General features: G+C 44.6%; 1 protein-coding gene across 1 annotated transcript in view; it reads left to right on the top strand.

Annotated features, from left to right (window-relative positions):
- The window catches only part of DNAH6 (dynein axonemal heavy chain 6), a 2,460,712-nt gene that overhangs the window by 2,363,869 nt on the left and 70,039 nt on the right, over positions 1-26,804 (top strand). Inside the window, exon 74 of the mRNA XM_086961829.1 lies at positions 2,846-2,918. Coding sequence (XP_086817955.1) covers positions 2,846-2,918 — 73 coding nt within the window. The remainder of the gene's footprint in view (positions 1-2,845; positions 2,919-26,804) is intronic.

The following is a 26,804-nucleotide window of genomic DNA, read 5'->3' on the forward strand; positions in this document are numbered from 1 at the left end:
CTGGTTACGTTACACAAGGACACATTCAGACACGGGGAGTTTTAAGTGATTTGCCCAGAATCACAGGATGTGGATGCCACCCAGAGGCTCGAACCTTGGTTTCCAGCACCAAAGTCGGCAGAAAAAAGAGGCGCAGAATGCTGTGCAGACACTGCGGGTGTGGTGTCGGGTGCAGCCCCGGCAACCAAACAAACAATTTCCTCTGAGGAAATCCAAGGAAATCACGCACACTCAAAATAAAGATGAAAAGAATGTATAATCCAGGAACTCCAGCCCTTGCTACGCATATTGGCTAAACAGCCTTGCTCATGCAAAAACAAACAATGCTTTTCAGCTACACAGTAGCCTTTGTTAAAGCGTAGCTAAGTGAAAACGGAGCCTTACTAGAACGTCCCTGTAACATTTGTTTTTTTCACTGAATTTTTAAGGCTTCTCTTTAATTGTATTTCCTGACTATAACCAGTAACCTTTGAGAGTGAGTGTTGGTGTGGGAGGGCCGCTAACTTTCCAATGTGCAACTGCAGAGCACAGCCTCAAGTGCCTTTGTGCACCTTATGCCGCGGGTGAGTTTTCTCTGGTCCCTCCTGTGCTGCCGCCTTAAGGCTCTAGCATTTGCAGCTCACCAGGTAGGGGCCCACAATAGTCATCTCCCCAGGGCGTCTTCTCCTCACCCAAGGGCCAATGATCTGACTGGCTAATGGATTCTCTTCGTCAGGGCCCTGCCGCAGCTCCTTCACCTCATTAGGATCAGCCCCGACCTCACAGGACGCCAAGCTGCATCTTCTGCGGTACCACCGCCTGCTATTGTGTTATTTTATTATAATCCCAGTTCTCTTTCGCTCTGCTACACCTCTCATAGGGTGTGGGTTGATGCAACTGTCCCCGAGCTCATCACAGTTATGCCGGTGGGCCCGCCAGACCAGTCGCTGAATCAGTAACTGAACGTCTGCTGTCTGGGCCCCGCTGCTGCCCGCCTCACCTCAGGTTGGCTTCTTCCCTCACAAGCAGGCATTGAGAAGGGTTGACTACCTCATTGCTGTCTGGGGCTGCTCTTGGGGGACCTCCTGGGAGGGTTGCTCCTCTTAAGTCATGATGTGGAAGCCTCTGTTGCCCTGTGGCTTTCGCGCCTCCCTGAGCTTCTTCAGTCATGCTGCTGTCTTAGATAGGCCTTCCAATGCCCTCTGACAGAACAGGGTCATCCCCACTCTGCCCCAAACAAGCGTAGCTGCTGCTCCTTATTGGGATGCAATACCTTTTCTCTGCATAGTCTGACCTCATATCATGTGGATTCCACAAAGGCTTGTCATTTCTTGGTGGGTTCAGTTGGAGTCCAGAAAACTCTCGTTATCCCCCAGGGTGGAACTTCCCCAGGGTGCACTCAAATGGAAAAATTCATTAACGTTCAAGCAAACACCTTATAAATGTTCTTCAATTTCATGTATTCCAATCTTTATCTTCAATCGTAGTTATATATCCAACATATATTTCATGTGGTATGCCCAATGCATTTTGGGCTGCGCCCTTCTTTCGGGGGGACTTATTTTAATCTTATCGAACTCTACATGAATTTCAAACTGTGGTTCCAAATATTCTAGGCATGAAACAACACGATGTGGCGGTTTCACGTTTATCATGTAACTTACATTCCCAACACTCAGTCGGCCCGAGATGAAAGGATGAAACTCTACGATATTCTTGTGATAAGTGTTTACAGCGGTTCAAAAACATTAACTTAAACCTCAGTGGGGCCCAACCTACAGTGTAGGTTGAACCGCCATAAACACTTCTCACGAGAATATCGAGGAGTTTAATCCTTTCATCTCTGGCCGACCGAGTGTTGGGAATGTAAATGACGCAATAAACATGAAAACGCCACATCGTTTTGTTTCATACCTAGACTCCTGAACCCGTGAGGAGGACGATAACTCATGCACATTACCCTTTTCTTTTCAGAACCATGCACCATTAGAGCTCCGGCACACGTAAGAATAATATCGTGTACTTTTTCGTCCTCCTCACGGATTTCTTAAGGTGACCACGTAACTCGGCACCCAACCTTCCCCAAACACTTCCCCCCAGCTTCCCCCCACCTAGTTTAAAAACCCACCCCACATCGACCATTTTACTCCATGTTCATTTCATTTTATTTGATTCTATTACAGTATCCTTTCCCTGATGAAGGGGCAGATAATAGCCCCGAAATGCATTGGATGTATATGAAGGACAGTGCCAAAATGCTGAGAAAGAATTGATTAATGAAAATTGTACATTTGAGATGAAATTGATTTACGAACTGTTCTGCTGAATAAACATGTATCTAACAATCGACAAATATAGTTCGAAACCTCTGTTTTTATAGAGGAACACTAGTGTGCACACAAGGATGGGATCAGTGATCCACTGACCTCACAACCTCCATGTCCATTGGCGTTAAGGCATGTCTCCCATAACCTTTCTAACTGTTAAATGTTTTTTTTTTATTTTAAAGTAAATAAATGGAATTGACCAATTTAGCCTTGCAATAAACTATTAAAATGTTTTACATTGAATTAAAAAATATGGCTTTTTTAACAATAAGCAAGAACACATTATGTTTTCTTTGAAAAAGTGTTCTGGGATCCTGCATGAAGGCGGGACGATTCATTAATTATTATTTCAATGGAGAATCATCTGAAGTAGACATAGAATTACAAGTAAGTAGCTATTCCTTCTAAATAAATTGCATGCATACTTTGCAGAAAATTATCAGGTGAACTTACAAAACTGTACCCTTTACAATAAACAATAACACGAAAGCAGTACTTTCTATGGAATTTTTAACAATGTGTATATGTTTTTTGCTTAGGCCTGGATCAAGCATGGACAGCCTAAATCTTTCTGGATCTCTGGTTTTTTCTTTCCACAAGGATTTCTTACAGGTAGACTATTTTATATATGTTATTGATGTTGAACACATTAGGCAAAACTGTAGAATTATTTATTGTACTATAAGCAACCCCTTAATGTTAACCAAATTATGTACATCATAATGACTGAATTAGCTGCCTCTACATTAAGAAGGTCGCAGAGCTATCTGACATGAACACTTAAATCACTGAGTTACTTTACTGTCTTAATTATCAATGCATTTCATACTCATGAGCGGCCATGCACATGTGAAATCTATGGGTTCATTTGGGTTTGGGGAAGTGGATGAACCACCGTAAATCAGCTGTTCTCTCACCCTGTTAAAACCTCATTTAAGGTGAAGAAAACAACAGGTTTGTATCAGTGAAGTTTCAGCTGGCTCTGCTGGTGCTAACAGTTGGCCTTGTAGCCCATAGGCCAATAGACTACCAGGTTACAGTGACATTAACCTTGCCCTATGTAGGGCCTGGTGATCATCACTAGATTCTCTGCCTGGGACAGCTGTGCATGCTAGGCTGGCCCAGTGCTGGTAAATCAGTTAGGGCCCTGACTTGCAGGGAGGAAACTCCCTGTAAGTCAGTACCTTTATTACGTTGATTGGCAGCAGCAAATTCATGCTTTTTGTGTATGTGTATGGAAAACAAACTATTTTGCTGGCCAGTCACAACAAATATGGCACCTGCTTTGCAAAGTGCACAGCCTTCATTGCAACTGCTGAACAGGCAGGAGGGGAATTGTTAACATGGCTGATGGTCCTTCCTCAAGTGAGTTGAGGTTTTAGCCTTTGCTGACCTGACAGGTCGACATGTCATACGCTAGGTGGTACTCTTAGTTTTTTGCTATTGCTTTTTGGTTTAATGCAAACATCAATATTGATAAATTCCAAGGCAATTGTTTTAGAAAGGCATATTTTGCAGAGGTACAAACATTTTCATACAGTAAAAGTCTCCTATGCTTTCAGCACTTCTTTTGATTCACCAAAAATCACAGGATTATTCAGTGGGTCTTTCATACGTTCGCTTGCTTGAATCACTCCACTCATCCAGCTAGGAGTACCACTGTAATCATAGTGATAAGTGCAATGTTAAACATATATCAAAGAAGGGGCGGAATTAGAGAAGTATCTCAGAGGGGCTCGTCGTCCTAGCTGTGTATACCTCAAGAAAAAAGAACCTGTCTGTTTAGTGTGTGCTAAACCCCTGCAGGCTTGAGAAAAAAAACGCTAGGCTTTTTTTAAAAAACCCTCACCCACCTGTGTTGTCCCTTGATGTTGAAGTTGAAAGGAATTTATTGAGCATTCGATGACCAAGCGGTGTCCGGGCGCTAAGGACAAATGTAAGGGAAGAACTACTCACTCAGCAAAGGCTTGTGAAAACAGCCAGGTTTTCAACAGTTTGAGGAACTCCATGTAATAAGCTGTGATTCTAATAGTAAGCGGTAAGGAGTTCCAAAATGCAGGGGCCAGATAGGAAAAGCACTGACTGCCATCTTTCTTCCTTTTAAAGCGGGGAACATGTAGTAGGTTTTTAGTGGAGGAGCGAAGATCACGGGTGGGAATGTAAGGCTTAAGTTTGGTGGACACAAATGATGGGGCGGATCCAGCTAATGCCTTAAAGGTCAGACAGCCAAGCTTAAACAAAGAGCGTTCAGTACGGTTGCTCAACAAAAATGGTTGCACCATTTTGATCATGGAGTTACGGATCATATTTCTTCAGACACCTGGCAGCTGATTGGTAAACTTTCTCTTCGCAATAAAATCGCCCCATCGTTAATGCAATCTAAATTTTTTTCCGGCAACCTTCTTCATTGGACTCCTGTTCGTTTACATTCGCTCAATCTCAAAGATGATAACTTATGTTGGAGCTGTGGTTTATTGACGGGCGATTTTCCGCATATGTTTTTTGAATGCTCCTTCCTCCAACCATTTTGGGACCTCATTCATAAACATCTCATACTCATCTTTGGTATTAAGTTCCAACTCTCTTTTCCATTAATTCTATTAGGTCCATTAGCTGCCCCTGTTCCTCTCCCCTTAGATCCCATGGAATTACAGTTGTTGGATCTCCTATTGACTATTGCAGTGAAAGTCATTCTTATGGAATGGAAATCCTTTTCCTCTGTTTCTTATCATACTTGGTGGGCATGGGTTTCCTTTTTACGAAGTGCTCACACTTCAGTCGATCATGCTCACCTCTCTCCATCTATTTCTAGTGGGGTTTGGAAGGCATTGGATAACTATATGGATTTGTCATCAAAAGGGTTGGTTGACCAATATCTTTTCGATTTGTCTGGTTGAATGGCGTCTTGTTTGTCGGGTTAGTCTGTTGGAAATCCTTCTCTCCTTCCTTCTTCTATTCCTTTCCTGTCTTCTCTCCTTTTCCATCTTTTCTCTCTTTCTCTCTTTCTTTCTTCTTTCTTTTTTCTTTCCCTCCCTTACCCTGATTATACCAACTGATAGTGATACTCTTGATTGTTGATTCTGGCTAAGATACTTACTTTCCCTTACCTAATTCATTTTTCTGTTTTTGGCAGGCTACTTTTGTTTAGGGATGCATTTGCTATGCTTATTTTTGAATTTCAGCCTCTGATTGCTTTTTATCTGGTGTCAATTGTATCACTTTTATTTGTATTCTGTATCTTTTTTTTGCTTCTTTATAAAATAAAATTCATTGAAATGAAAAAAAATAAGAGCATTCAGAGAGGGGTAACCAGTGAAGGTATTTAAGAAGGGGAGTAGTGTGGTGGGATTTAGGAAGCTTAAAGACTAGCCGTGCGGCTTGATTTTGAATGAGTTGAAGACGGCGGAGCTCGTAGGCGGGTATACCGACATACAGAGCATTCGCATAATCAAGACGCGAGATAACCATAGCTAGCAAGATCACTTTAAGCGCCTCAATAGAAAAAAAATTAGATTTCTTGCGTATAATACGCAAATTAAGAAAACATGAGGACACCACCGCTCTGACTTGGTGATGCATATAAAGATCACTGCTGACTTTGATGCCTAGACTTTTAACAGTGTGAGAAGGGGAGGGGGAGAGCCAAGGGAAGGGGGCCAGAAAATAGAAGACCAGGGACTAGGGGCACCACCGTTAAGGACCAGCTCGGTCTTATCTGGATTGAGTTTAAGATGGTTCATGCTCATCCAGTCGCTGATAAAGGTCATAACAGATTGAAAGTTAAGATTAGAGGAAGAAGAAGATGAGATATTAAAAATAAGCTGGAGATCGTCAGCGTAGTTGAAAACGGTGACGTTCAGTTTGTGAAGAGCCAAGATAAGGGGAAGAATATAGAGATTGAAAAGAAGAGGAGAAAGAACACCAGAAGTGACGGGGCAGGCTATGGCTGAAAAGCCAGCTAGCTGAACCACCTGATAACGGTTCTCCAGAAAAGAGGAAATCCAAGCCAAGGCGTGTCCCCGTAGGCCAGTGCACTTGACATGGTTGACCAAGATAGTATGATCGACCATATCAAATGCGGCCGAGAGATCCAGGAGGACCAAGGCCTGGAAAGAATTCATGTCAGAGCCACGTCTAAGTTCATCAAGAACCGTAAGAATGACGGACTCCATTGAGTGCGCAGGGCGAAAGCCTGCTTGATGGGAATCCAATCCCTTGGTGGCATGCTTCATCATAGGGTTCCTCCCTTTCCCCTGCAGAACATGGCGTGCTAAGACCTGGGAGTTACGCAGGAGCACTGAATGGTATGCTGTTAGTGATTAATAGAATAGTAGTAGGAGAGTTTTTATATATAGTGAAAGGTAACTAATACCTGCCTTGTGGGAGGGCAATGCTTCAATCTGGCCTCCAGACGGTATAGGTAAGAAGCATTGGTAAATGCATTAGGTTTTGCCTATGTGATTAATAATAAGCTGTTTTTGTTGTAAGTTGTAGCTTGCTGAGTTGTTGTACAATATAAATTAGAGAAAGTCTATTACAGTGTTATGACCTGTTTATGTACAAAAAGGCAGTATATTGTGCTGTTATTAGTTGTATAGTATAGTAATAGCTTCATTTTGAAAAATGAAATAGGGAAATAATAGAATCAATTGATATAATAGCAATATGATGTGTTTAGTCCTGACAACTTTTGGGTCCGGTGCCACTGCACCTGCTGCACCATTGAAATCATGCCCCTAGTGCCTGCAAAATACCTGCATTTGTGGCTGCCTGTTAAGTAGTAAAATATAGCAATCATGTCCATATTGCCTGTAAGGTAAAAATGACTTGAGAATGCCTGTTTAGAAGTATAATATTGCAATATTTGGTGGTTAGAGGGATTGCTGGAGCTTTGGGCCCCCGTGTCACTGCACATGCTGCACCATTTATATCAAGCCCCTTTCTGCCTGTTTAGTAGTAAAATATAGCAATATTTGGGGGCCGATTATGATCGCGGACGGACTTGCGTCCGTCCGCGATCATTGAGGAGGAGGGGACGTCCGCATGGGCTGCGGAGTCCCCTCCTGAGCGATTAGGATGTGACCGCCACCCTGGCGGTCACATCCTCTATTTTTAACATTGCCGCGGGTGCAGCTTCAAGCTGCACCCGCGGTAATGTTAAAAATGCACGCATTGCATTTGCATGCAGAAAGAGGCAGGCACCGCGCGGTGCCTGCCGCTTTCTGCATGCAAATGCAGGGGGTACCATAGGTACCCCCCATGTGCACCCCCCCTTCACCTAGGGGGCCCAACGGGCCCCCTAGTTGAATATCCGTATGCTTTTCCACGGCGGAAAACCCGCCGCGGAAAAGCACTTTTAAAATCCCATCCTGATATGGCGGACGGTGTCTGAGAGACACCGTCACCATATCAGAGCTTTTCCGCCGCGGTTGTAAGCCGACCGCGGCGGAAAAGCTGCGGACGGAAACCAGGACCCACCAGCCATCCTAATGTGGCGGTGGGTCCTTGGTCAGTCCGCTGCGGTTTTTCCGCATCCTCGGGGCTGGCGGTGGCTTCCGCCGGCCCCGAGGATGCGGAAAAACCGCAATCCTAATGACCCCCTATGTGTTTAGAGGAGTTATGACAACTTTTTGAACCAGTGCCATTGCATCATTCAAGTCATGACCATGGAAGGAAGCTCAACTGCAAAAATAAATGTGAAAGGTCGTTATTCACCAAGAAAAACATTGCTGTTTAATGTTACATATATTATATCTTGAAGATTCATAACTATGTAAATAGCAAGTGTGATTATTATCCTGTTTAACAGTACACAATTTATCATCCTGAGAAAGATGAATGGTGAAGATGACCCACCAGATTTTGAACTTGCTTTCTGAATGTCAGACGAAATGTTAATAGGTGTGCTCTACTCACTGGGTCATTCTGCCAGTGAAAGTGCAAAATACACCTACAAGAATCACACACAGTAATACATACCCACAATGGCAAATACTTGTTCTCACCTGATTGCAATACAAAGGATCTATGGACTGGGTGACACATAAGGTGGTAGGTAAATGCACTCTCACTGGATAGCACAGACCGCAACATCCCGAGTCAGAACGCAAGCTAACTTTGTCCATGGTCAGCGGAAGATGTGGGAGTGACTTCACATGGACCTCGATGTATCTTCCATAAAAAAACTTTTAACAAGCACTGGCAAAGCCAACAGATCCAAGTTTAATGTGCCTACAAATGTAACAGTATTTGTGCATGCCTGCATTTTTTAGCTTATTAAAGCAAGACATATTGGATTTGGCTAGCTATTTTCTGTGAAAAAAGGAGAAAGAAATATGGGGAATTTTTCAAATAGTTTTAAATTAGAGAATTAACATAGATGGAAATGTAATAGGAAAGACACAAAAGTAAAGAATAATGGTCAGGAAAGAAAGGGAAAACTCATGCACACTCCTGACTAAAAAATTACTGAAAATCTGATGCACTAAAGAAAAGACATGCTTTCTGCATGCAATGTATGTATGAGTTAAATTGTTTAATGTATGTACCTTTGAAATATAAAATAGTCCCTCATGCATTGCAATACTAAAACTACATCGGAGGTGGAATACTGAACCAAACAACCAATAGCATGAGGCGAGAGGAAAATAGCCCACAGTACACATAAAGAATTATTATCAATCATCTTGCAGACAGCTGCCCTATCAATCTAGCCCAAAAAGGGATCAAGAATACGTCATAAAGCACGTTTTCCAAACATATTTACTAAAATCCTTCTGTAGGCAAATCATGTCAAATAAGGTTCCATGACAAAATCAAGACATAACTTTTTCAAGTTTGCCACAGTATTCAACAGCATCATTTCTCTGCATGGTGGTGTTTAACAGCGTCCATTAGAAACACTGGATGAGCGGCAGAAACGTGTTTATGTCATGTGAGAAGTGCGCCCATCAGTCACATCAAATCCTTTTGCAGTTATTTCAGGAGTGAGATTGTTCACAAAAGTCCCAAACCTATCTAGCATTAGCATAGCCAATAGGCCTCGCTTTTGGAACCTTATAAGTATTTAGCCATGCAGCACATTATCCTGGGTGCTATACCATCTACTGTTACTTCACGTGCCAACAACTTCCTGCTGGACACTAGCATGAGAGTCTAGCAAACTAAAACAATTGAAAATGTACATATTAAAAATCACCAACTGAAACAAATTGAAATGATGAGATACCAACAATCAGTTTAATTGTGCTACTGAAAACACATCAAATTTCCTTTTTCCAGTTCGTTATGTGTCTAAACACGCATTTGGTAGCAAGTAGCAGGCATACCCCAATTTCCTGGTACATAGTAAATATCAAACGATTCACTAGTGAGCTGTCTACGATCAGGGTAGCACTGAGATAGAGGATATGCATGGCCACCAAAAAAAATGCTCCTTATTAGTGAATTAAATAGATGAAAATGTGGCTCACATGTCTGCATCTAAAAGCTAATTGTAATGCACGATATCATGCAAAAGGAAAATAATAGACTACTGGGTAGGATATCTGTGCATTGCAGTCAATAAAAGTACATAGATATGTAAATCTGAATCAGAGAAGATTCTATTAATTCTACATCATGCATTGCAATATGTGAGCTTTCTCCCACTGGAAACTTGCTCTGCCCATTAAAAGTTAATTTGAACATAATCCCCCATGCTTCATTAAAACTCTCCCACATTTTTGTACCAAAATACATTAATGCCTTCCCTATTTATGTACATGAGGGTATACACTGCTCATGTGTGTGATTATATTATGTGAATCTCGGTTCATGACCTTTAAAGAGAGGCATAATAGACTTGCAGTGTCCCTCTTTGTGACATTACAGCACACCGCCTATGCTAAGTTGCAAACCCTGCCCCTCCAAACCCTTTTTTTTTGTTTTCGGCTCATGCCCCCCTGTATTCTGCATTTTAGTACTTGCGGTTTTGCTGTTTTAAGTATCTGTATTGACTTAAATATAAAACAGCTATGTTATTACAAGCCATAAAATAGCAAATGTGTCACAAATTGTGACTTATGTGAGGACAGAGGGGCAGGAGACTGACTAGTTAAGGGATGAATTAATACACAAGCCTCGTCGCACTCACTCTTCCTTGAAGGCTTGTTCAGGATCCAGCACAGTCTGTCTCACACGCTCCATTTCTGAAGGGAAACCACCAGTGGCAAGCATGAGAGGGAGCCTCTTGGTCCAGTGATCTTTGCAGATCTCGCAATGTAGGCGGCATGTCTACAGAGAGGGTGAGGAAGCCGCCTGCATGTGAGCTGAGGCGGTATTGCTACTTTCAGTCCTCTCACTCTTGAATGAGATTAGAAGTGTTTCTTTATGTTGCCTGCTGTTTATGGCTTTCCCTGACAGTGCTCTGTGGATGACTCATACTTCCTGCAGTTAGCAGATAATGTCCAAGTTTGGGGACTCTGCGAGAGGCACAGTGATCAGAGCTGGCTCACACCTTTTTGGGTATTAACAAGTTTATGTGCAGGTCAGTAGTGTAACTAAACTTGATCCCCCCCCTCCCCCTTCAAAAAACATGGAAGCCTCCTTTCCCCAGACTCAGTGAGGACCTCTCAGGCCAGAATAAAATAAATCTAAGCCTGGGAGTAGGTCATAGAGTTTTGCTACGCGGAACTCCGCAAGGTTACAAGAAAACTCTGCAAAGTTCCACAAGTGGCGTAGTGTAGTGCGAAATGCTGTTTGCGCTGATCTTCCTGCTGGCTGCTGGCAGCTCGCGGACTTACCGTTTGCGAGCAGGGAAAAGGCTTGCACTACACGAAGCGAGCTCCTCGAACGGAGCAGAGTTCAATTGCCAGGCCAAATTAAATGAAGGGTAAGTGTCAAGTATTAATATTGTAACCTCGAATTGCATAACATTTTATATTAACGTTTGCCTTGTGAAAAAAACTTGCAATAATCCAGAATTATGTTGGTTTTGGAGTTGGAAATTCATTTGGCATTGTTTCATTGTTGTTTTTCACCATGAGGAATTAATTTCTGTTTTTGTGAAGTATGCCAATAAACATACTTACTTAATTGTAACTCTAAAATGTTGGAATATTAACTTAGATTATCACCTTCATGTTCTAATCATGGCAAAGTGTAATATTGTTTCAAACCTTCTTTGCCTAAACAATATAATAATATAACTTGCTTTTTATACACAGACTTTCATTCACTGCTCTGGGTAGAAGCAGCTCGTTCTGCCAATCCTTCCCTAACTTTCCAGAAGTGTCAGCGGCAGACCCGCTCGCTGAGTCTTTCTTGGTTACTCAGCGAGTCTGTTACATTTTTGCAACATTTCCTCTGTCAGCCTGTGCATCCTTAAGTGCATGGTGACAAGAGGCTCAGATAAGATTCTTGCTGTTTCCCTTGTTAAGCCATGGCAGTGTTTTGCGAGCTTTTTGATCTATGCAGGGTGTGAGCATCTTGGAGGGCAGCCCGGCTCTACCCCTCTCCCAATGGCTGCGCTTTGACTTAGCATGGGAAACAGGAAGAGACTTACCTGAGGCTCTTGTCACCATGCATTTAAGAATAAACAGGCTGATGGAAGAAATGTTGAACAAATGTATCAGACTCCCTGAATAACCAAGAATGACATAGCGAGCTGTTCTGCCTCTGACAGTTTTGAAAATTTAGGGATGGGATTAGCAGAAAGGAGCTGCTTTTACTGCATGGAATCTCCGAGAGCAAAGGCCCCGGCTCTACTCTGCACCCTCCTTCTCTAATGGCCACACCCGCAGAGCCTGAGAGGCAACAACGGAGGAGCAGAGCAGCCTCTAGGAATTTTCCTAGACAAGAAAGCAATGCATACCTCAAATGTAAACTCAACATCTGTCACAGAAAATAAATGCATTTAGCCTGTGAGGTGCGCTGGAGTGATATCATCATTGGTAAGCAATATGAGGTCGAAAATCTAAAAGCAGCATCCGAGACAGGAAAGCAATGCCTCGTTAAAATGTAAACGCAAGGTATGTAAGCCTTAATTAAAATATAAACAAGGCGTCTGCCACAGAAGAACGATGCCTCCTTTTACAAGTCCTCTCCCAAAGGGAAAATAAAAGGAGTGAGCACAAATCCACGTTAATTGAAGAACATGGAAATACTTATGTAGCAGGGGCAGTCGCAGGGAGGATCTAAATGAACAAAAGAGGGAGTAATTATACACGGTGAAACAGAAGCATGCATTTCTAAAGAGCACAAACAGGAACCAATGAAAGAAAGAGGAGGGCTTTCAAGCCACAACGTACATTACAGCATACCTCACAGAGCAGCACATGCGCCTCCCAGGCATGACCAAAAAATGAAGTCAAATAATGTGAAACTCTTTTAAATAGGTGCAGAACAGACAGGAAGTGGTGGCTGAATAAATGCGTCGTGACTAGGCAGGAGAAGGATTCAGGCTGCATCTCCCTAGACAGGAGTACGGGGGAACTGACGGAGACCAGGGTTCTGGGGCACTAAGCCACGAGGCTTCAGTTGTGTTCCTCTGTCTACTGAGTTTTATTCTGAAGTAACTATTTTCAATATAACTCCTCCGTGTCTGGGGGTGGAGGCAACACTACCCCTGGCCTAGTAGTAACTGTTTACCATTTTGGAATTAACCGTCATTTCCACAGCCCAGCGAAAATTCATAGATGTAAATTATACATACAAAAAAACAGTTTTAGAAGAAAACAGGTTTTAGGAGCAACCAGGCCCAGATTGGCAAGCAACCTCAGGTGTTGCTAACTCTTGCACACCCTCCCCTAGGTTGTGAGGCATGACACTGCACCAAACTGAATAAATTGCCATTCAGATGGAAACATCTGCCTGTGGATTCCTAAACTTTTGAATTATCCCTTGCACAGCATTTTACTGAAACTTTTTTCATAGCTCTCCCACTTCGACGAGGATGTCACAATGTCATTGCTCTGCTTGCCACTCCCCGTGTTCGTTGTCTGACCACGCTGTAGAGGGATGCTTGTTGTGTCGTCCAATAAATCCAAAGGCCCTTAAAGAGAGAGAAGAAAAGCTGTTTATGGTCCAGGGGGGAAAGGTAAGAGAGGTCGGAAGAGAACTAAGTCATGGTCGAAGTCGCTTACTCCGCACACCTCGAGGTCATCCATAAAACATTAGAAGAAGCAGCGTCATGGGTCCAAGCGGCGTTCTTCGAAGGACAAGTCATCGAAGTCGGCGTCCCCGTTCCAGTGGCATCATAGGAAGGAGGACATCTCACCTTCTTTTTCACCACAGGTGACTCCGGCGCATTCTCTGACACCGAGGGATTCTCCATCACGCAGGGAAGCGTCTCCTGCCTCTCCGATCCTGAATCTACTGTCTCCAGCACCGCAGCCAGTACCTGCCTTAAGACCTTGATCTATTCCGGATCAGGCAGTTCCGGATCCGTACCCACCTTTTCCGGCTCCAGGTGCGGATTTGTCGCATTTTCTTAATGCCATGTAAGGCATGTTTGTCAGGGCGGTTAACCCATCCAACATGCCGGCTGGTCCTGTGGGTCCGCTTTCCTATAATTTGTGTGTTAGTTCCTCAACATTATGCCCAGGCACCATTCATGCTGAGACTACGTCTTGGCCTTTCCCGACGCTGAGGTACTCGATGCCGATCCCGTCCAGGGAGGGTAAGGATGAACTTTTCTACAGCGCCGCCGGGCCCCGGTGTGGCACAGTCTCGACTTCGGGTGGCGCCACTGGCCGAACTGAAGAACCTCCATCTACTCCGGCTCCGAGGTGACCGGTGCTGCATCTGGCACCGCCAACGCCGACTCAGAAGATGCGGTCAAGGAGGGAGGCTCAGAGGCCTCTGGAAGAGGATGAATTCCAGGAGCAGACTGAGAAGTGGGAAATACTTAATTCTATGGATGACTTTGAAGGTCTGCAAGAAGCCAGTGGGCTGGACACATTACCAGAGTGGGAGCTCTCTTCTCCCAAGCCTTTTCCTTCTCAGGATGTGGCCTCTTACTATTAAGTCATAAGAAAGGCTGCTGACCTTCTGGATTTGTAGTTGCCAACTGCGGAGGTCAAGTCTAACATTTTAACAGAGGTACTACACTCCCCTTTATCAGTGGTGGAACCTTTGCTTCCATTCAACAAAGCCTTGATGGATCCAATCTCAAAAGTTTGGCAGAAGCCAATTTCTGCCCCTGCTGTGTTGAGAACAGTGGTAAGGCATTACAAGGTTGCACCTCGAGATCCAGCATTTTTATTGTCGCTCCCTTCTCCTGAAAGCTTGGTGGTTCAAGCGTCTTGTTCCTCTAAGCAATCTGCTGGTTCCTTCCCCTCCACTTCAGGAGATAGAGACTCCAAGAAGTTGGGCCAATCTGCAAAAAAGGTGTTTTCATCAGGCAGCTTGGCCTTAAAGCATGCCACGTGCTTGATGGGCCCTGATACCAAAGTTGCCAGAAGATGTCCGGTGTCACTTCGCTGAGGTACTGTCGGACATGCAGGCTGCAGCCCTTCAGGTGATCCAGCCCGGAGTTGATATGGCTGACTCTGTCACCAGGGTGATGGGATCTTCAGTGGCAATTAGGAGGCATGTCTGGTTGGTAGGGTCTGGATCCTCTCCGGACATCCTGGCCATGCTGTTGGATCTTCCCTTTGATGGCTCAAGACTCTGTGGGACCAAGGCTGGCTCAGCTCTGCAATGATTTAAGCATAGCAGAGCTACTGCGAGATCCTTAGGCTTCCAGTCCCAGCCTAGGGGTTTTGGTTGACGGAGATTTGGGGCTTTTGGAAGGCTGCTCCATTTTGGGGCCGGCAGCAGCAGCAACAACAGAACCCACTATATGGATAATACAGAGGGAAGGGAGAGGTCTTCTGCAAGGGGCTGCTCACCAACAGGTCTCCTCCTCCCCTGCCCCCAACACTGGCTTCGCAGTGAAGCAGCTCTATATCCCCCATCTTGGAGCATGTTGGACCCGTGAGACGCCGGGTGTTCCATTTTCTACAAAATTGAAAATCTGTTACATTGGATCTTTGGGTTTTGAATCATGTAGAAAATGGGTATGCCCTTCCCTACCGGGAGTTTCCCCTCCTTATCCTCCTAGCCAGGGTTGGTGTTCGCAGCACCATCTGTTGCTTCTGTAACAAGAGGTCCTGTCCTTGTTAAAGAAAGGTACGATAGAGGTTGTTCTGGAGCAGGAAAGCGGGCAGGGATGCTACCCCAGACAAGCAGAAAATAGAGGCCAATCCTAGATCTCTGGGTCTTGATTTTTTACCTTGCACAGGAGAAGTTCAAGATGTTGACCCTAGCTCAGGTTTTTCTGGCGCTGCATCAGGAAGACTGGATGGTGTTGATCGATTTAGTGGATGCGTATTTTCTCAATCCCATCCTGAAGTTGCATTTGAGGTATCTCCGCTTTACCGTGGGGCCTCAGCATTATCAGTTTGCGTTCCTTGCGTTCAGTCTTCTATCTGCACCACGGGTCTTCACGAAGGTGATGGCAGTAGTGGCAGGTCTTCTCAGAAGATCATGGATTCCTGTTTTCCCCTATCTGGATGACTGGCTTTTCAAAGCAAAGTTGCCGGAGATAGTGCTTCATCATCTGCAGGTAAAAACAAAACTGTTGTCTGACTTGGGTCTTTCGATAAATGTCCCCAAACCTCACCTGGTGCCCTCACAGCGCAACCTGTTCATAGTGGCAGTACTGGATACTACTGTGAGTCATGCCTTACCGCCTCCTCAGCGGATTCTGGACATACAGGCGAGGATTCCAGTGTTTCAAAATAGGGGTTTGTTCCAGTCCTGAAGGTGCTACCTCTGTTCGCTTCCTGCATACTGTTGGTCAACCATGCACTCTGGCACATGAGGGCACTCCCGTGGTGCCTCCGCAGACAGTGGTATCAACACAACGGAGATCTCAGGAAGGTGGTCAAAAGCTCCAGAGACACTACACCGGAGCTGTCTTGGTGGAGTGTTCCAGGCATCCTGTCTCAAGGGAAGCCTTTTCAACCTCCTTCTCCTGTGACCACAGTAATAGCTAAAGCTTTCACTCCAGGGTGGGGAGCTCATCTGGGGGATAGGGAGATCAAGGGCCTTTGGTCTCCAGAGAAAAGTTTGCCTCACATCAATTTTTCTGATTGCGATTACCTCTGCCAGGAGGGTTAGTGAGCTACAGGCTCTTAGTTCTAAGCCTCTATTCACCACTATCCATGCAGACAAGATGGTTCTCAAGCCCAGAGCTGCTTTCCTGCCAAGGGTGGTCACTCCTTTTCATCTAGGACAGTCCATTACTTTAACCACATTCTATTCTCCTGCTCACCCTTCCAAGCAGGAGGGGAGACTTCACCGCCTGGACCCTAAGAGGGCTGTCAGCTTCTACCTGGACCAAACCAATGACTTTAGGCTGGACGATCAGCTCTTCATTGGTTACGTGAGAAAAATGAAGGGCAAGGCTTTCCACAAGCGAATGTGGTCCAGGTGGATCATCCTGTGTATCCAGATCTGCTACACCTTGGCCAAGAAGGAGCCCCCTGAAGGTATTAGTATTATTACACTAGAGCTAAGTCTTCTTCTTCGACTTTGGCTATAGGTGTCCCCGTTGTAGACATCTGCAAGGTGGCAACCTTGGCTTCCCTCCGTACTTTTCAAAGCATTACTGCTTAAATTAGAAATTGAGGAGGGACAGCCTTTTTCCATGTTGGTATAGGTAGGTGGGCACCCTTCTCTGGAAGCCGGACTGCTTGGGGATTCAATTCAAAAGGTGAGGAATCCACAGGCAGATGTAACCATCAGAAGAGCAAGTTACCTACCTTTGGTAACGCTTTTTCTGGTGGGTACAGTATCTGCCTGTGGATTCTTCACTGACTCACCCACCTCCCCGGTTTTCTACCTACTTATACCGGAAATAATTTTGGGTATGACAGTCTGGTATTCATTGTCAGTTAGTCAAATCACTTTATTCGATACTTAATTATTAAGATCATAACATTACAAAGTGCACAATATAAAATAGACATTAAAAAGGAATACTGCCTTCAAAGTGCAAACAGTAACAATGATGTAAGATAAGTATATAAAAACATTAATTTAAAAACTGAATTTGAGTGCACAGTTCATGGGATTGGATTACCCAGCTGCCTAGTCTTCAATGAAAAGAGTAGAAATAAAGCCACATAATAACATACTAATTGGTTAGGCAATGATTTTAAGAAGTACAGACCTGGGCGCCATTGGATAAAATGATGTTTACGCATAAGCAGCCGGATAAATCTATTGCGTTGAGCCTTATAGAATTTACAGAAAAAGAAAATGTGTAGATTTGATTGGGAAAAAGAGCCATCACACGGGCAGGGAGGTAGGTCAGAGATAGAGAAGATGCCTACTGTATAGGAAAATATGCAAGGTATAAAGTTCAACCGAAATCTCGTTAAAATAAATCGATGGCGTGGGTTCGTCACATACGATAGATATGGGGTGCACCTTCCTTATCGATTGGGCCCTCTAATACGATTTTACAGACGCTTTTGAGCAATTCAAATTGAGTCGCTCTAATGCCCTTTTTTTGAAAAATAATGTTTTGATTTCTTTTTTTTAATCTATGGTTCAATTTGATGGAGATGTAAACAGGTGAGCTGAACCAAGAGAGGTGAGACTGTTATTGATGAAGGCAATTTTCTATTACCCTCTGGGTAAGGTAGGTTCACTGACGCTCTTCTCCATATCGAATGCCATAGAGTATTGGTGTCAACCTGATTATATCCTCAATATAAGGGACATCCTGCTCGTCGTGACAAAAAATTGGAACAACTTTGCGGGAGGCCGGTGAGTTTTTTCTAGAAGGAATTCTCAATAGTCTGAAGATTATGGGAGTTAACAAATACCCATATACCTTCCCCATAGGTTGCCACTGATAATGATTTGGGGTAGTATACCTTTTTGATTATTTCAAGGGGCTTTGCACCCAGTTTCTTTGTAAAGGAATTAAGTGCAATAATGCTTTTTGCCATGGATAAACCCCTAGTAGTGATCATATTGGATGAGGATAGTTGTCTCTCAAACGTTATTCCAAGGTAAGAGAAATTGTCTATTTCTTGTCCTTAGCTGGAGCATCTGTGCGCCAAATAAAAACGCTTAACATAACATAACATAACATTAAAAACATTGGTCAGCACTGGTCCCCTTAAATCAGGGTGCTCCATAAAAATATCTACTGCTGTGCCATCCGGGCCAGGGGCTCTACTAGTAGAGGACTGTGAAAGGGCCTGCCTTGTTTCGTGCAGATTAAAACGTAAATGGGATTTACTTGGAGAGCTACTAGGTGTCAGCTGGCTGACCAGTTCCATGACAGGAGTGTTAAAATGGAGGTGAAATGTACAATCCAGGAATCCACATCTACATGACACGCTGTGCTCGGGTCTTTAGGAAGTTTAAGAAATGGAGCATTTATAACTCTCCAGAAATCCCTGCCATTTTTTAAGAGAGCTGCGTGGTGGAGTTTCTCCCAAGCTTCTTCCTTAAGGGTATTGGTTCTCCGCTTCCTTGCCTCTGTATAATGGAGCCGCAGATTCTTAACTAGCTTTGCATCCCTGGGAGTGGATCTGAGAGCCTGGTGCAAGGTTGATAGAGACTTAGTGCATGACTGGTCAAACCATTATGGGCCTGGGGCGTTGGATGTTGTTCTTTCCCTAGTTAGTGCCTGATTAGGCTCTGATAGTATTCTATCAAAGGGCGTTTTTACAAGAATTGGATCGGGGTTCGATACAGACAGGTCATGATGTCGTTGAGTCTGTTGCTAACCATGAATGTAGCATTTTTCGCTTTATCTACCATTTCAGGATTATCATGTTTTTCCTTGCTACGACAGGATTGGCGTGCCTTGGCTGCTCCACAACTGTACCTCCCCATTCCAGGTCACTAGTTATGGCGTGGTGGTCACTGAATTCATATGGCATGATTACAATGTTAGAAATAGACTTTTTAAGGGGTGAAGAGTTCAGTAAATAGATTAAGGTCAAACCTTGACTGATCAGTCCAAATGTATGGTGTAAAGAACCAGAAATAGAGTCAATGGGATTCATAATTTCCAGATTGTTAAGGAAGAACAATCTATTCAGGGCATTGCCATAGGAGTTGTGAGCAAAATGGGGGGGGGGGTTGGATCACCCGACTCATTAGACATACCACACACTGCTTTATTTAAGAAAACACAACAGTGTGCGTTAAAGTCCTCCACCCAAAAGATTTTTAAAGGCTGCTTGAGATTGTTAAAGAAAGTGTTGACATCTCTTTCCAGCATTTTGGCAACTTGCTTCATATTAGAGTTAAAATTATTGTTGTAGTAGATGAATAAAAGAATTGTGTCACCACTCAGTCCTTTTAAGTGGAGAAAGTGATAATAAGGAAAGTCATTAAAAATGGTAAGACTGCTAGTTTTAAGGTATTTTTTAACAAAGTTAAAATCCCCCCCTAGCGCGGTCCGAGATAACAGGACTGGCCAGAGTATTGAAAGAACGGTAGCCATCTAGATCAACTGATCACGTTTCCTATGTTTCCAGGAAGCAAATCAAATCATATTTAGTGACAATTGCTAGCCATTCTAGGTCGGACACTTTGGTCCAGCGATATTCCAGGAGACTAATTTCACATGACCTCTAGTGGTGAGTGTGTTGTTAAGGATACCCGTGGACGGTTTAGGATGGTTGGGCCAAGATTTCCTACAGTTTTGCACTTGATTGGTAATGCTTCCATTTCCCCCCGCCAATCACACCCATCGAGGTCTGTTAAAGCACTAAATCGATTATTGGTGGAAAAGGGAATTAAGGGACTGCTAGGGAAAGGTGAGGGGGCTCATGATAGTTTTCGCTGTGTGGGGTTGGATGGGTTTGGGCCCTAATAAAAGAGCTAGCAGGTTCATAGAAGAAATCGGATGGAACCAGGGCTGAAAAAATATATAGTCAGCACCTTATGAACCTTATTACACGTGACCACACTGCGTGCTCACCAGGTTTAACATTGAGTCAATCTAGCATGACTTAACCCAGTCACATGCAAGCCTTTATTCGGATCTCATTATTTATTAATTACACCACTGTTCACAGACTCACCGCATGAGAGAGCACGATTTTATACCGCTCCTACTATTGTCTTTTTCAGCCCTGGTTCCATCCTCAATATTTAACCTACAGTGACCATACCTACAGCCCTGAGCTTTCAGGTAATTTCTCTCATCGATTGCATGATTATTATTGACACCCCTGCACAACTGAATGCGAAACATGCCACCACTACCGCACAGTCACCCACGCTTTTTCTAGCTTCATTTGTTTAGGCGTTTAATACTCCCCTAATGAAGGGCTTCTTTTATCCCGAAGTGCATCGGACCAACAATTTGAGAGCAACCATTCACCTTTTTCTAAAGATCTCCATCTTTAATGAAAACATGTGAACAAAACACCCATGAAACAGAATTTATGATGACTGAATAAATTTAATTCTTGAGAATAGACTATCCTGCCTTTCATCTTTGATTAAGTCTGGATTATTCCATTCACTCGACTCCACACTGTGCACTTAGGGGACGTGGCCCATGTGGCGGGGCTTATCTTACATACTTCCATTGGCGCTTGTGGATCAGTGAGCGATACCTGATCTGCACGCATCACCCTAATGAACCTCCAAAGGAATATTTGAACCTTGCCTTTACACTCTGGTGTGCATGAACCACAACCTTGCGTCTTCAGACCATCCCCAGTATTTCAAACAGCAAGGTATGTTAGCTGTGCGAGCGGGTACATACATGTGTGATTCAAACAGTGTGTCGGTGGAAGCTTTCCTATGTAGCAATGTGTGAAGTTTACCTCCAAGGTAGATGGATGCTGGAGATCTTTGTTTGGCAACACAACTTAAATGGATGTGAAGGGTCTCAAAGGTCACATGCTGAAAACTTTTTCAACATCCTACGATTCTAGGCAAATCACTTAATATCCCCGGCTCTAAAAAGAAAATGAAAGTGTCCTTGTAATGTATCTGGTGCTCGTGTAAACCGTCCCAATAGCATCGGGTCAATGGCGGAATGAGGAAGGGATGGGACAAACACAACGGCCCTTATTCACAGAACTAACTTAAGACAAAATCCTAAACTTACTACCATTTTGGTATTCACAGAAGGCACTTACTAATTTTGGTATTCACAGAAGGCACATACTCATTTTGGTATTCACAAAAGTTAGGAGTCCCAACTTTACTACTCCTAAACTGAGAAAAATCCTAACTTTAAGACTTTCGATATTCACAGAAGGCATTTAGGAGTCCTTGTTAGGGATTTGCAGTTAGTCCTGTTTCTGTGACCATGGGCCACCATCACATGACCTGGGGCTGAGGTATTTATGTGTGTCCTACCTCCTTGTTCATTGCTCGATATCGCCAACGTTGTGGCCTTGGTATCCAGCTTTTGGTTCCTGCATTGCTGAGGAGTTCTGTTGCCTTTTGCTCCGTTTAGTCTCCCACGGGCTCGTGGGGGATTTCAGTTCGTCTTGGTTTCCTGTTTCCTGTTTTTTTGCCCGTTTTTTGCTGTTCCTGTTTTTCCCTTCGTGTCAGTTAGTTAGTTAGTCTTCCCCCCCTGTTCCTCTCCCCGTTTCTCCCTTTGCTTCTATTTTTGGTCCTTGCCCTTGTTTATTTATATCCCTTCCTTGTCAGCATTTTGTCTTGTGTGCACTTAGTTTGAGAGCGGGGGCTCCCGTTCTCACCTTGGTTTTGCCGGCGGTGTTTGACGCGCTGTTTGTTTCCACTCCAACAGGCAGACGCGCAGGTAGACGCGTGTAACGTCTGTCCACATCGTTGTGTATGCGGAAGTGATGTTTTGGGTCATTCCGCTGTTCTTCTATGTACACAAGACGCTGACGCTTAGGAAGGAGAGTCGCTAGTCTTTTCCTTGTACCCCTTCCATGCTATATACTTTAAAAAGGGTTTTTTTTTGTAGCTGGAATATGTGACTTTGTCCCCAGCCTTCTTTTTCCCCTTTTCTGATACGGTGTTTAGACACCTTTAGTGCTTGCAGGACACCTTATGTTTTTGTGCCCCTGATTGGGTTTTTATCTCCCTGTGATACTTATCGTGGAGAACCCAGTTCCTACATGAAGCTAAGCCTGCACTTACCACTGGTAAGGAGAAGGAGGGGTGTATGTTATTTGGTGTTTTGGTGGAACATGGTCATGAATGCAAAGGCTATATTGTATATTGCATATTGAGAGACGTTCTTTCCCTTTTACCACAGGTGCGGAAACGTGAAGGAGGGAGCCGTGTCCTGCTGTTCTACAGGGTGGGAGACTTGGTGTCTCGTCTTAAACCACCCTCTTTTCGGGTTCACTGGAGGACTCACTGTGGAATCTAATCAGTGGGTTTTCGGTGGATACGGGAAGGGGACTGGTGCATGCTTCGCTCCTGCAGTGCTTGGGCGGGCAGGGTCCAACAGAATATCGAGCCACGTATTTAGCAAATAAAAACCATAGCTGGCATGCCCGCTTGAAATGCGTGCAGCCAGTGTAAGAATGCGTATGTAAATGCTCTGTTCAGGGGAGACTATTTCTGTGCAGCAAATTGTAGGAAAGTGCCCCTTTTTGCTTGATTACCCCCCACTTTTTACCTGACACCTGATGCAACCTGACTTGATGTGCCCTGAGACCCTGCCAACCAGATTCCCAGGGCTTGTGTTCTTTCCCAAGACTCTACCTTTGTATCCACAATTGGCACAATCCCTGGCTACAGGTAAGCCCCTTGTAAAAAGTACCACTGATACCAAGGGCACTGTGACCAGGGAAGGTTTCTAAGGGCTGCAGCACCTGTTGTGCCACCCTTAGAGGCCCTACACCTTAACCAACACACACTGACACTGCAGGCTGTGTGTTTTGGTGCAGAGAAAAGTGAAGAGTTGACATGGCACACATCCCTGTGTGCCATGCCTACAATCCACTGCCTGAGGCCTAGGTAATTCACCCCACTAGCCATAAGGTGAGGGTACAGAGGCGTGAGCCCTGTACCCCTACAGTGTCTAGGTCCATTTTTAGAAATTGTAAGTGTAGTAAAGCCATAAAGAGCATATGGTCTGGGAGTTAATCACTACAAACTCCACAGTTCCATAATGGCTTTACTAAAACCTGGGAAGTTTGGTAGCCAACTTCTCTCAGCACATTAAACCCACACTATTGCTAGTGTGGAATTTAATGAAAAATGCACACAGAGGGCATCTTAGAGATGCCTCTGAAAATCTACCATCCCTTGTGTTGTTCTTCAATGGCTACCCTCCACCACCAGACAAGTTTCTGGACCCCTGGGTAGAGAGCCTCCGCTCTCTAGGTCCAGAAATAAAGGCCATCCTGGGCAGAGGTGCCATGCCTCCTCCCCCAAGTAGGGCATTTGGACGCTGTCCCTGCCTTTGCTGCCCCCAGCAACTGTCACCCACTGGTTCTGGCCCGTACTTTGGACAGGAGAATCAGCTGGAAATCCAAGTTAGGAAGAGAGGTGTGCCCACCTATGCCAACCCCACCCCTCGGGTGGGGGTGGTGAGGTGAAGCACACATCTCACTCCTCTTCCATCTTAAAGATGATGGGACTCAGCCAATTAGGAAGAGGCTCATGCCCCCTCCCACTGGAGGGTGGCATAAAGGGGTGTATCCACCCCCTTTTAACGCCCCTATCTCTAGTATTTAGGAGCGACCATGAGCCTTGCCTCAGTGAATGTGAATTACAGGCGTCAAACGCCTTTGGAAGGTCAGCCATATATAGATTAAACGGGGTTGGTGCAAGCACGCAACCCTGTTGCAGTCCCTTTGTTGTGGGAACTTTCGTGGAGATGTGAGTACCGCCACATAGTTTCACCTGCACCCAGGTATCTGTATGTAGTAGTTTCAACATGTTTAGAGTAGGCTGTGGTATGCCCCATTGCGCCAATTTCCCCCACAGTCTACCCCTCTCTACATTATCGAAAGCAGCGCTAAAGTCAATGCAGCATAAATGTAAAGGTCATTTTGAGGCTTTAGCTGCATGGATTATCTGATAGAAACTACTAGCCGCAGATTCCTTCATGTAGAATTATCCCCAGGTGTGAGACTGGATCCGGAAAACTTTTGCCACAGCATCCCCTTGCGCCGGGGGCGGGGCGACTCTGCCTAGGCATCGCCTTCGTACGTGACGTCAGCTAGGTCACATAAGACCCACCCTGGCGCACCCACGTCAGTTTTTCCCTTTACCGCGTGCAATGCGGATCCGGTCCTTGCTGCGGGCCTTTTTAGGTCCTCTTTTTTCCTTCCAATGTCCTGTCTTTGTGGAACAGTGTGCAAATGCCTTCAGGCTTCAAGACTTGCACGTTGTGTGGGCATCTTATGTCGGTGACGGACCCTCACCTCCTTTGTATGTGGTGTTTGGGAGAGGATCACGGCACCACTGATTGTGCGGAGTGCCAACTGTTGAAGTCGAAGTCGAGGCGGGAGTGCCGGATGAAACTTCTCTCGGCACAGCTCTTCAGGTCTACGTCCTCCCCTCGGTCTGCTTCGGCGGACGGCTTCAGATACGGCCGTGGTCGTCGTCTTGGCCCTTCTCCGATATCACATGAGCATCGCTCCCCGGTGGGTATGTGTTGCAGTTTGTCCCCGGGGGCTGATTTCCGGCTTGCCGGGGGCTCAGGCTCTCCGCGGGTGATGCGACCCCACGTGTCGTCCTATCCACCGTTTCCCGGTGTTGGGGCATCGAGAGACCAGATGGAGACATACGCGCTAGCTTTGGAGGCCTCGCTGGCGTCTCCTCCTCCTTCGCTTCCTGGGGCGTCAACGGATCACTTGCCTTGCGTGGGGCCCTCCGTGGCGCCGTCGGCGGCTCGGGCCCCGGCGCCGACTGGTTCAGATCCAAGCTTGGAGGATGTGGTGCTGTTGGGGTGTGGCTCCTCTGGGGCACCTCCTTCAGACCACGGCGTCTCTGCCTCGCTGAAAACTCCCCCGGAAGTCCCTGTGATGTCGCGGGAGATCACCAGGGATCGGGTCGCATCCCTGAGCCCCACTCGGTCCTTAGACAAGGTGGTCCTGTCTAAGGCTGAGGTGACGGGGTTATGATGGGTTTTTAGACCCACCAAATCGGGCACTGTTCACTTAGCGCTCCGCGCCTTAATTATGCTTTGCACACTTTTTGAGATTTTGTACTTATTTTTATTCTTCTTTTTTGATTAGTTTCATTTGCTCATGTATTATTTTCATTTCTCATAATACAAACATGTAATTCATTTCATCAATTTTGCAAACATTATATCATATTTACATGTTCAGTACTCTGGCTTCATATATATTTCCACAATAAACAGTACACAAAAGTTTAACAGGTGAGCCCAATGCATTTCGGCGCCTCTACGGTGCCTTCATCAGGGGCGTTTCTGAAAATGAAGCATATGAAATAGTGTGAGATTCATTATTCTATGTAGTTCATGGGGGATATGTAGCTAAACTCTATGGGAATGTCATACCTGGTGTTTGTCATAACAGGTGGGTATTTAAATACGCCTCACTCGCTGGACTCAGTGTTCAGTCACTGTAAATAATGATGAATAACCTGTGTTGGTTATAAGATTATAACTGCATATGGGTATATACTGACCGATCCCAACCTCCATCAGGATACCTCTAGATATTTTTGATCAATAACACTTTAAGATATACCTCTAACGCTTTAACTCAACAGAGCACCCGTAGGGATTTTTTCTAAATACGATCCTAGTAAACGTTAACATTTCACGTTTTGTAGATTGTTAATGAGATTTGAATCACAGGACACACAACCGCGAGTTATCACTATTGACAACACCTGACAGTGAGCCGAGAATGTAATTTATCTCCATGATATTTAGCACAAATATTTTCTATAGATATCGATACTATTCAAGCATTATCTCCATAACAATGTATTAAGTCAATGACCTAGCAGGTCTTACCGGCATTTTACATATTCAAGCATGGCGCCCAAAGTTTCTATCAGTACGGCCACAGTACTATGATTAAGTCCTCTCTCTATGTTTACAAACTCCGCTTCCTGGCGGAGTTCGCGGAGTTTCATATGGCGTTTTACCGGCATACCGTGAAGGAAATCGACCGATAAACAGGAACCCCAAATACGGCGAAAATCTTTGGCGCATCAGGTATGCTCTAACCCGTTCTCATTGAGTATATTGATAATACCGATATACTGCCCGCAAACAGTCGAGTAATTGCGCTTTTTTTCACCAGATAGAATTATAATCTTGGTGAAGACAAGGTAAGGGTCCTCAGACCTTTGTTGTTAGAGCAATTGACACGTAAAATAGGGCGACATTTAATCTTGATACATATTACTTTCTCTTTACAGCGAGTACATATCAACCTATACAGGTATGTTCTTATTAGTCCTTTTAAGATTCATTCCAATACCCATATGCAGTTATAATCTTATAACCAACACAGGTTATTCATCATTATTTACAGTGACTGAACACTGAGTCCAGCGAGT

This window comes from Lissotriton vulgaris, chromosome 3_1 (genome assembly GCF_964263255.1).
Source record: "Lissotriton vulgaris chromosome 3_1, aLisVul1.2, whole genome shotgun sequence".
Classification (NCBI taxonomy): domain Eukaryota; kingdom Metazoa; phylum Chordata; class Amphibia; order Caudata; family Salamandridae; genus Lissotriton; species Lissotriton vulgaris.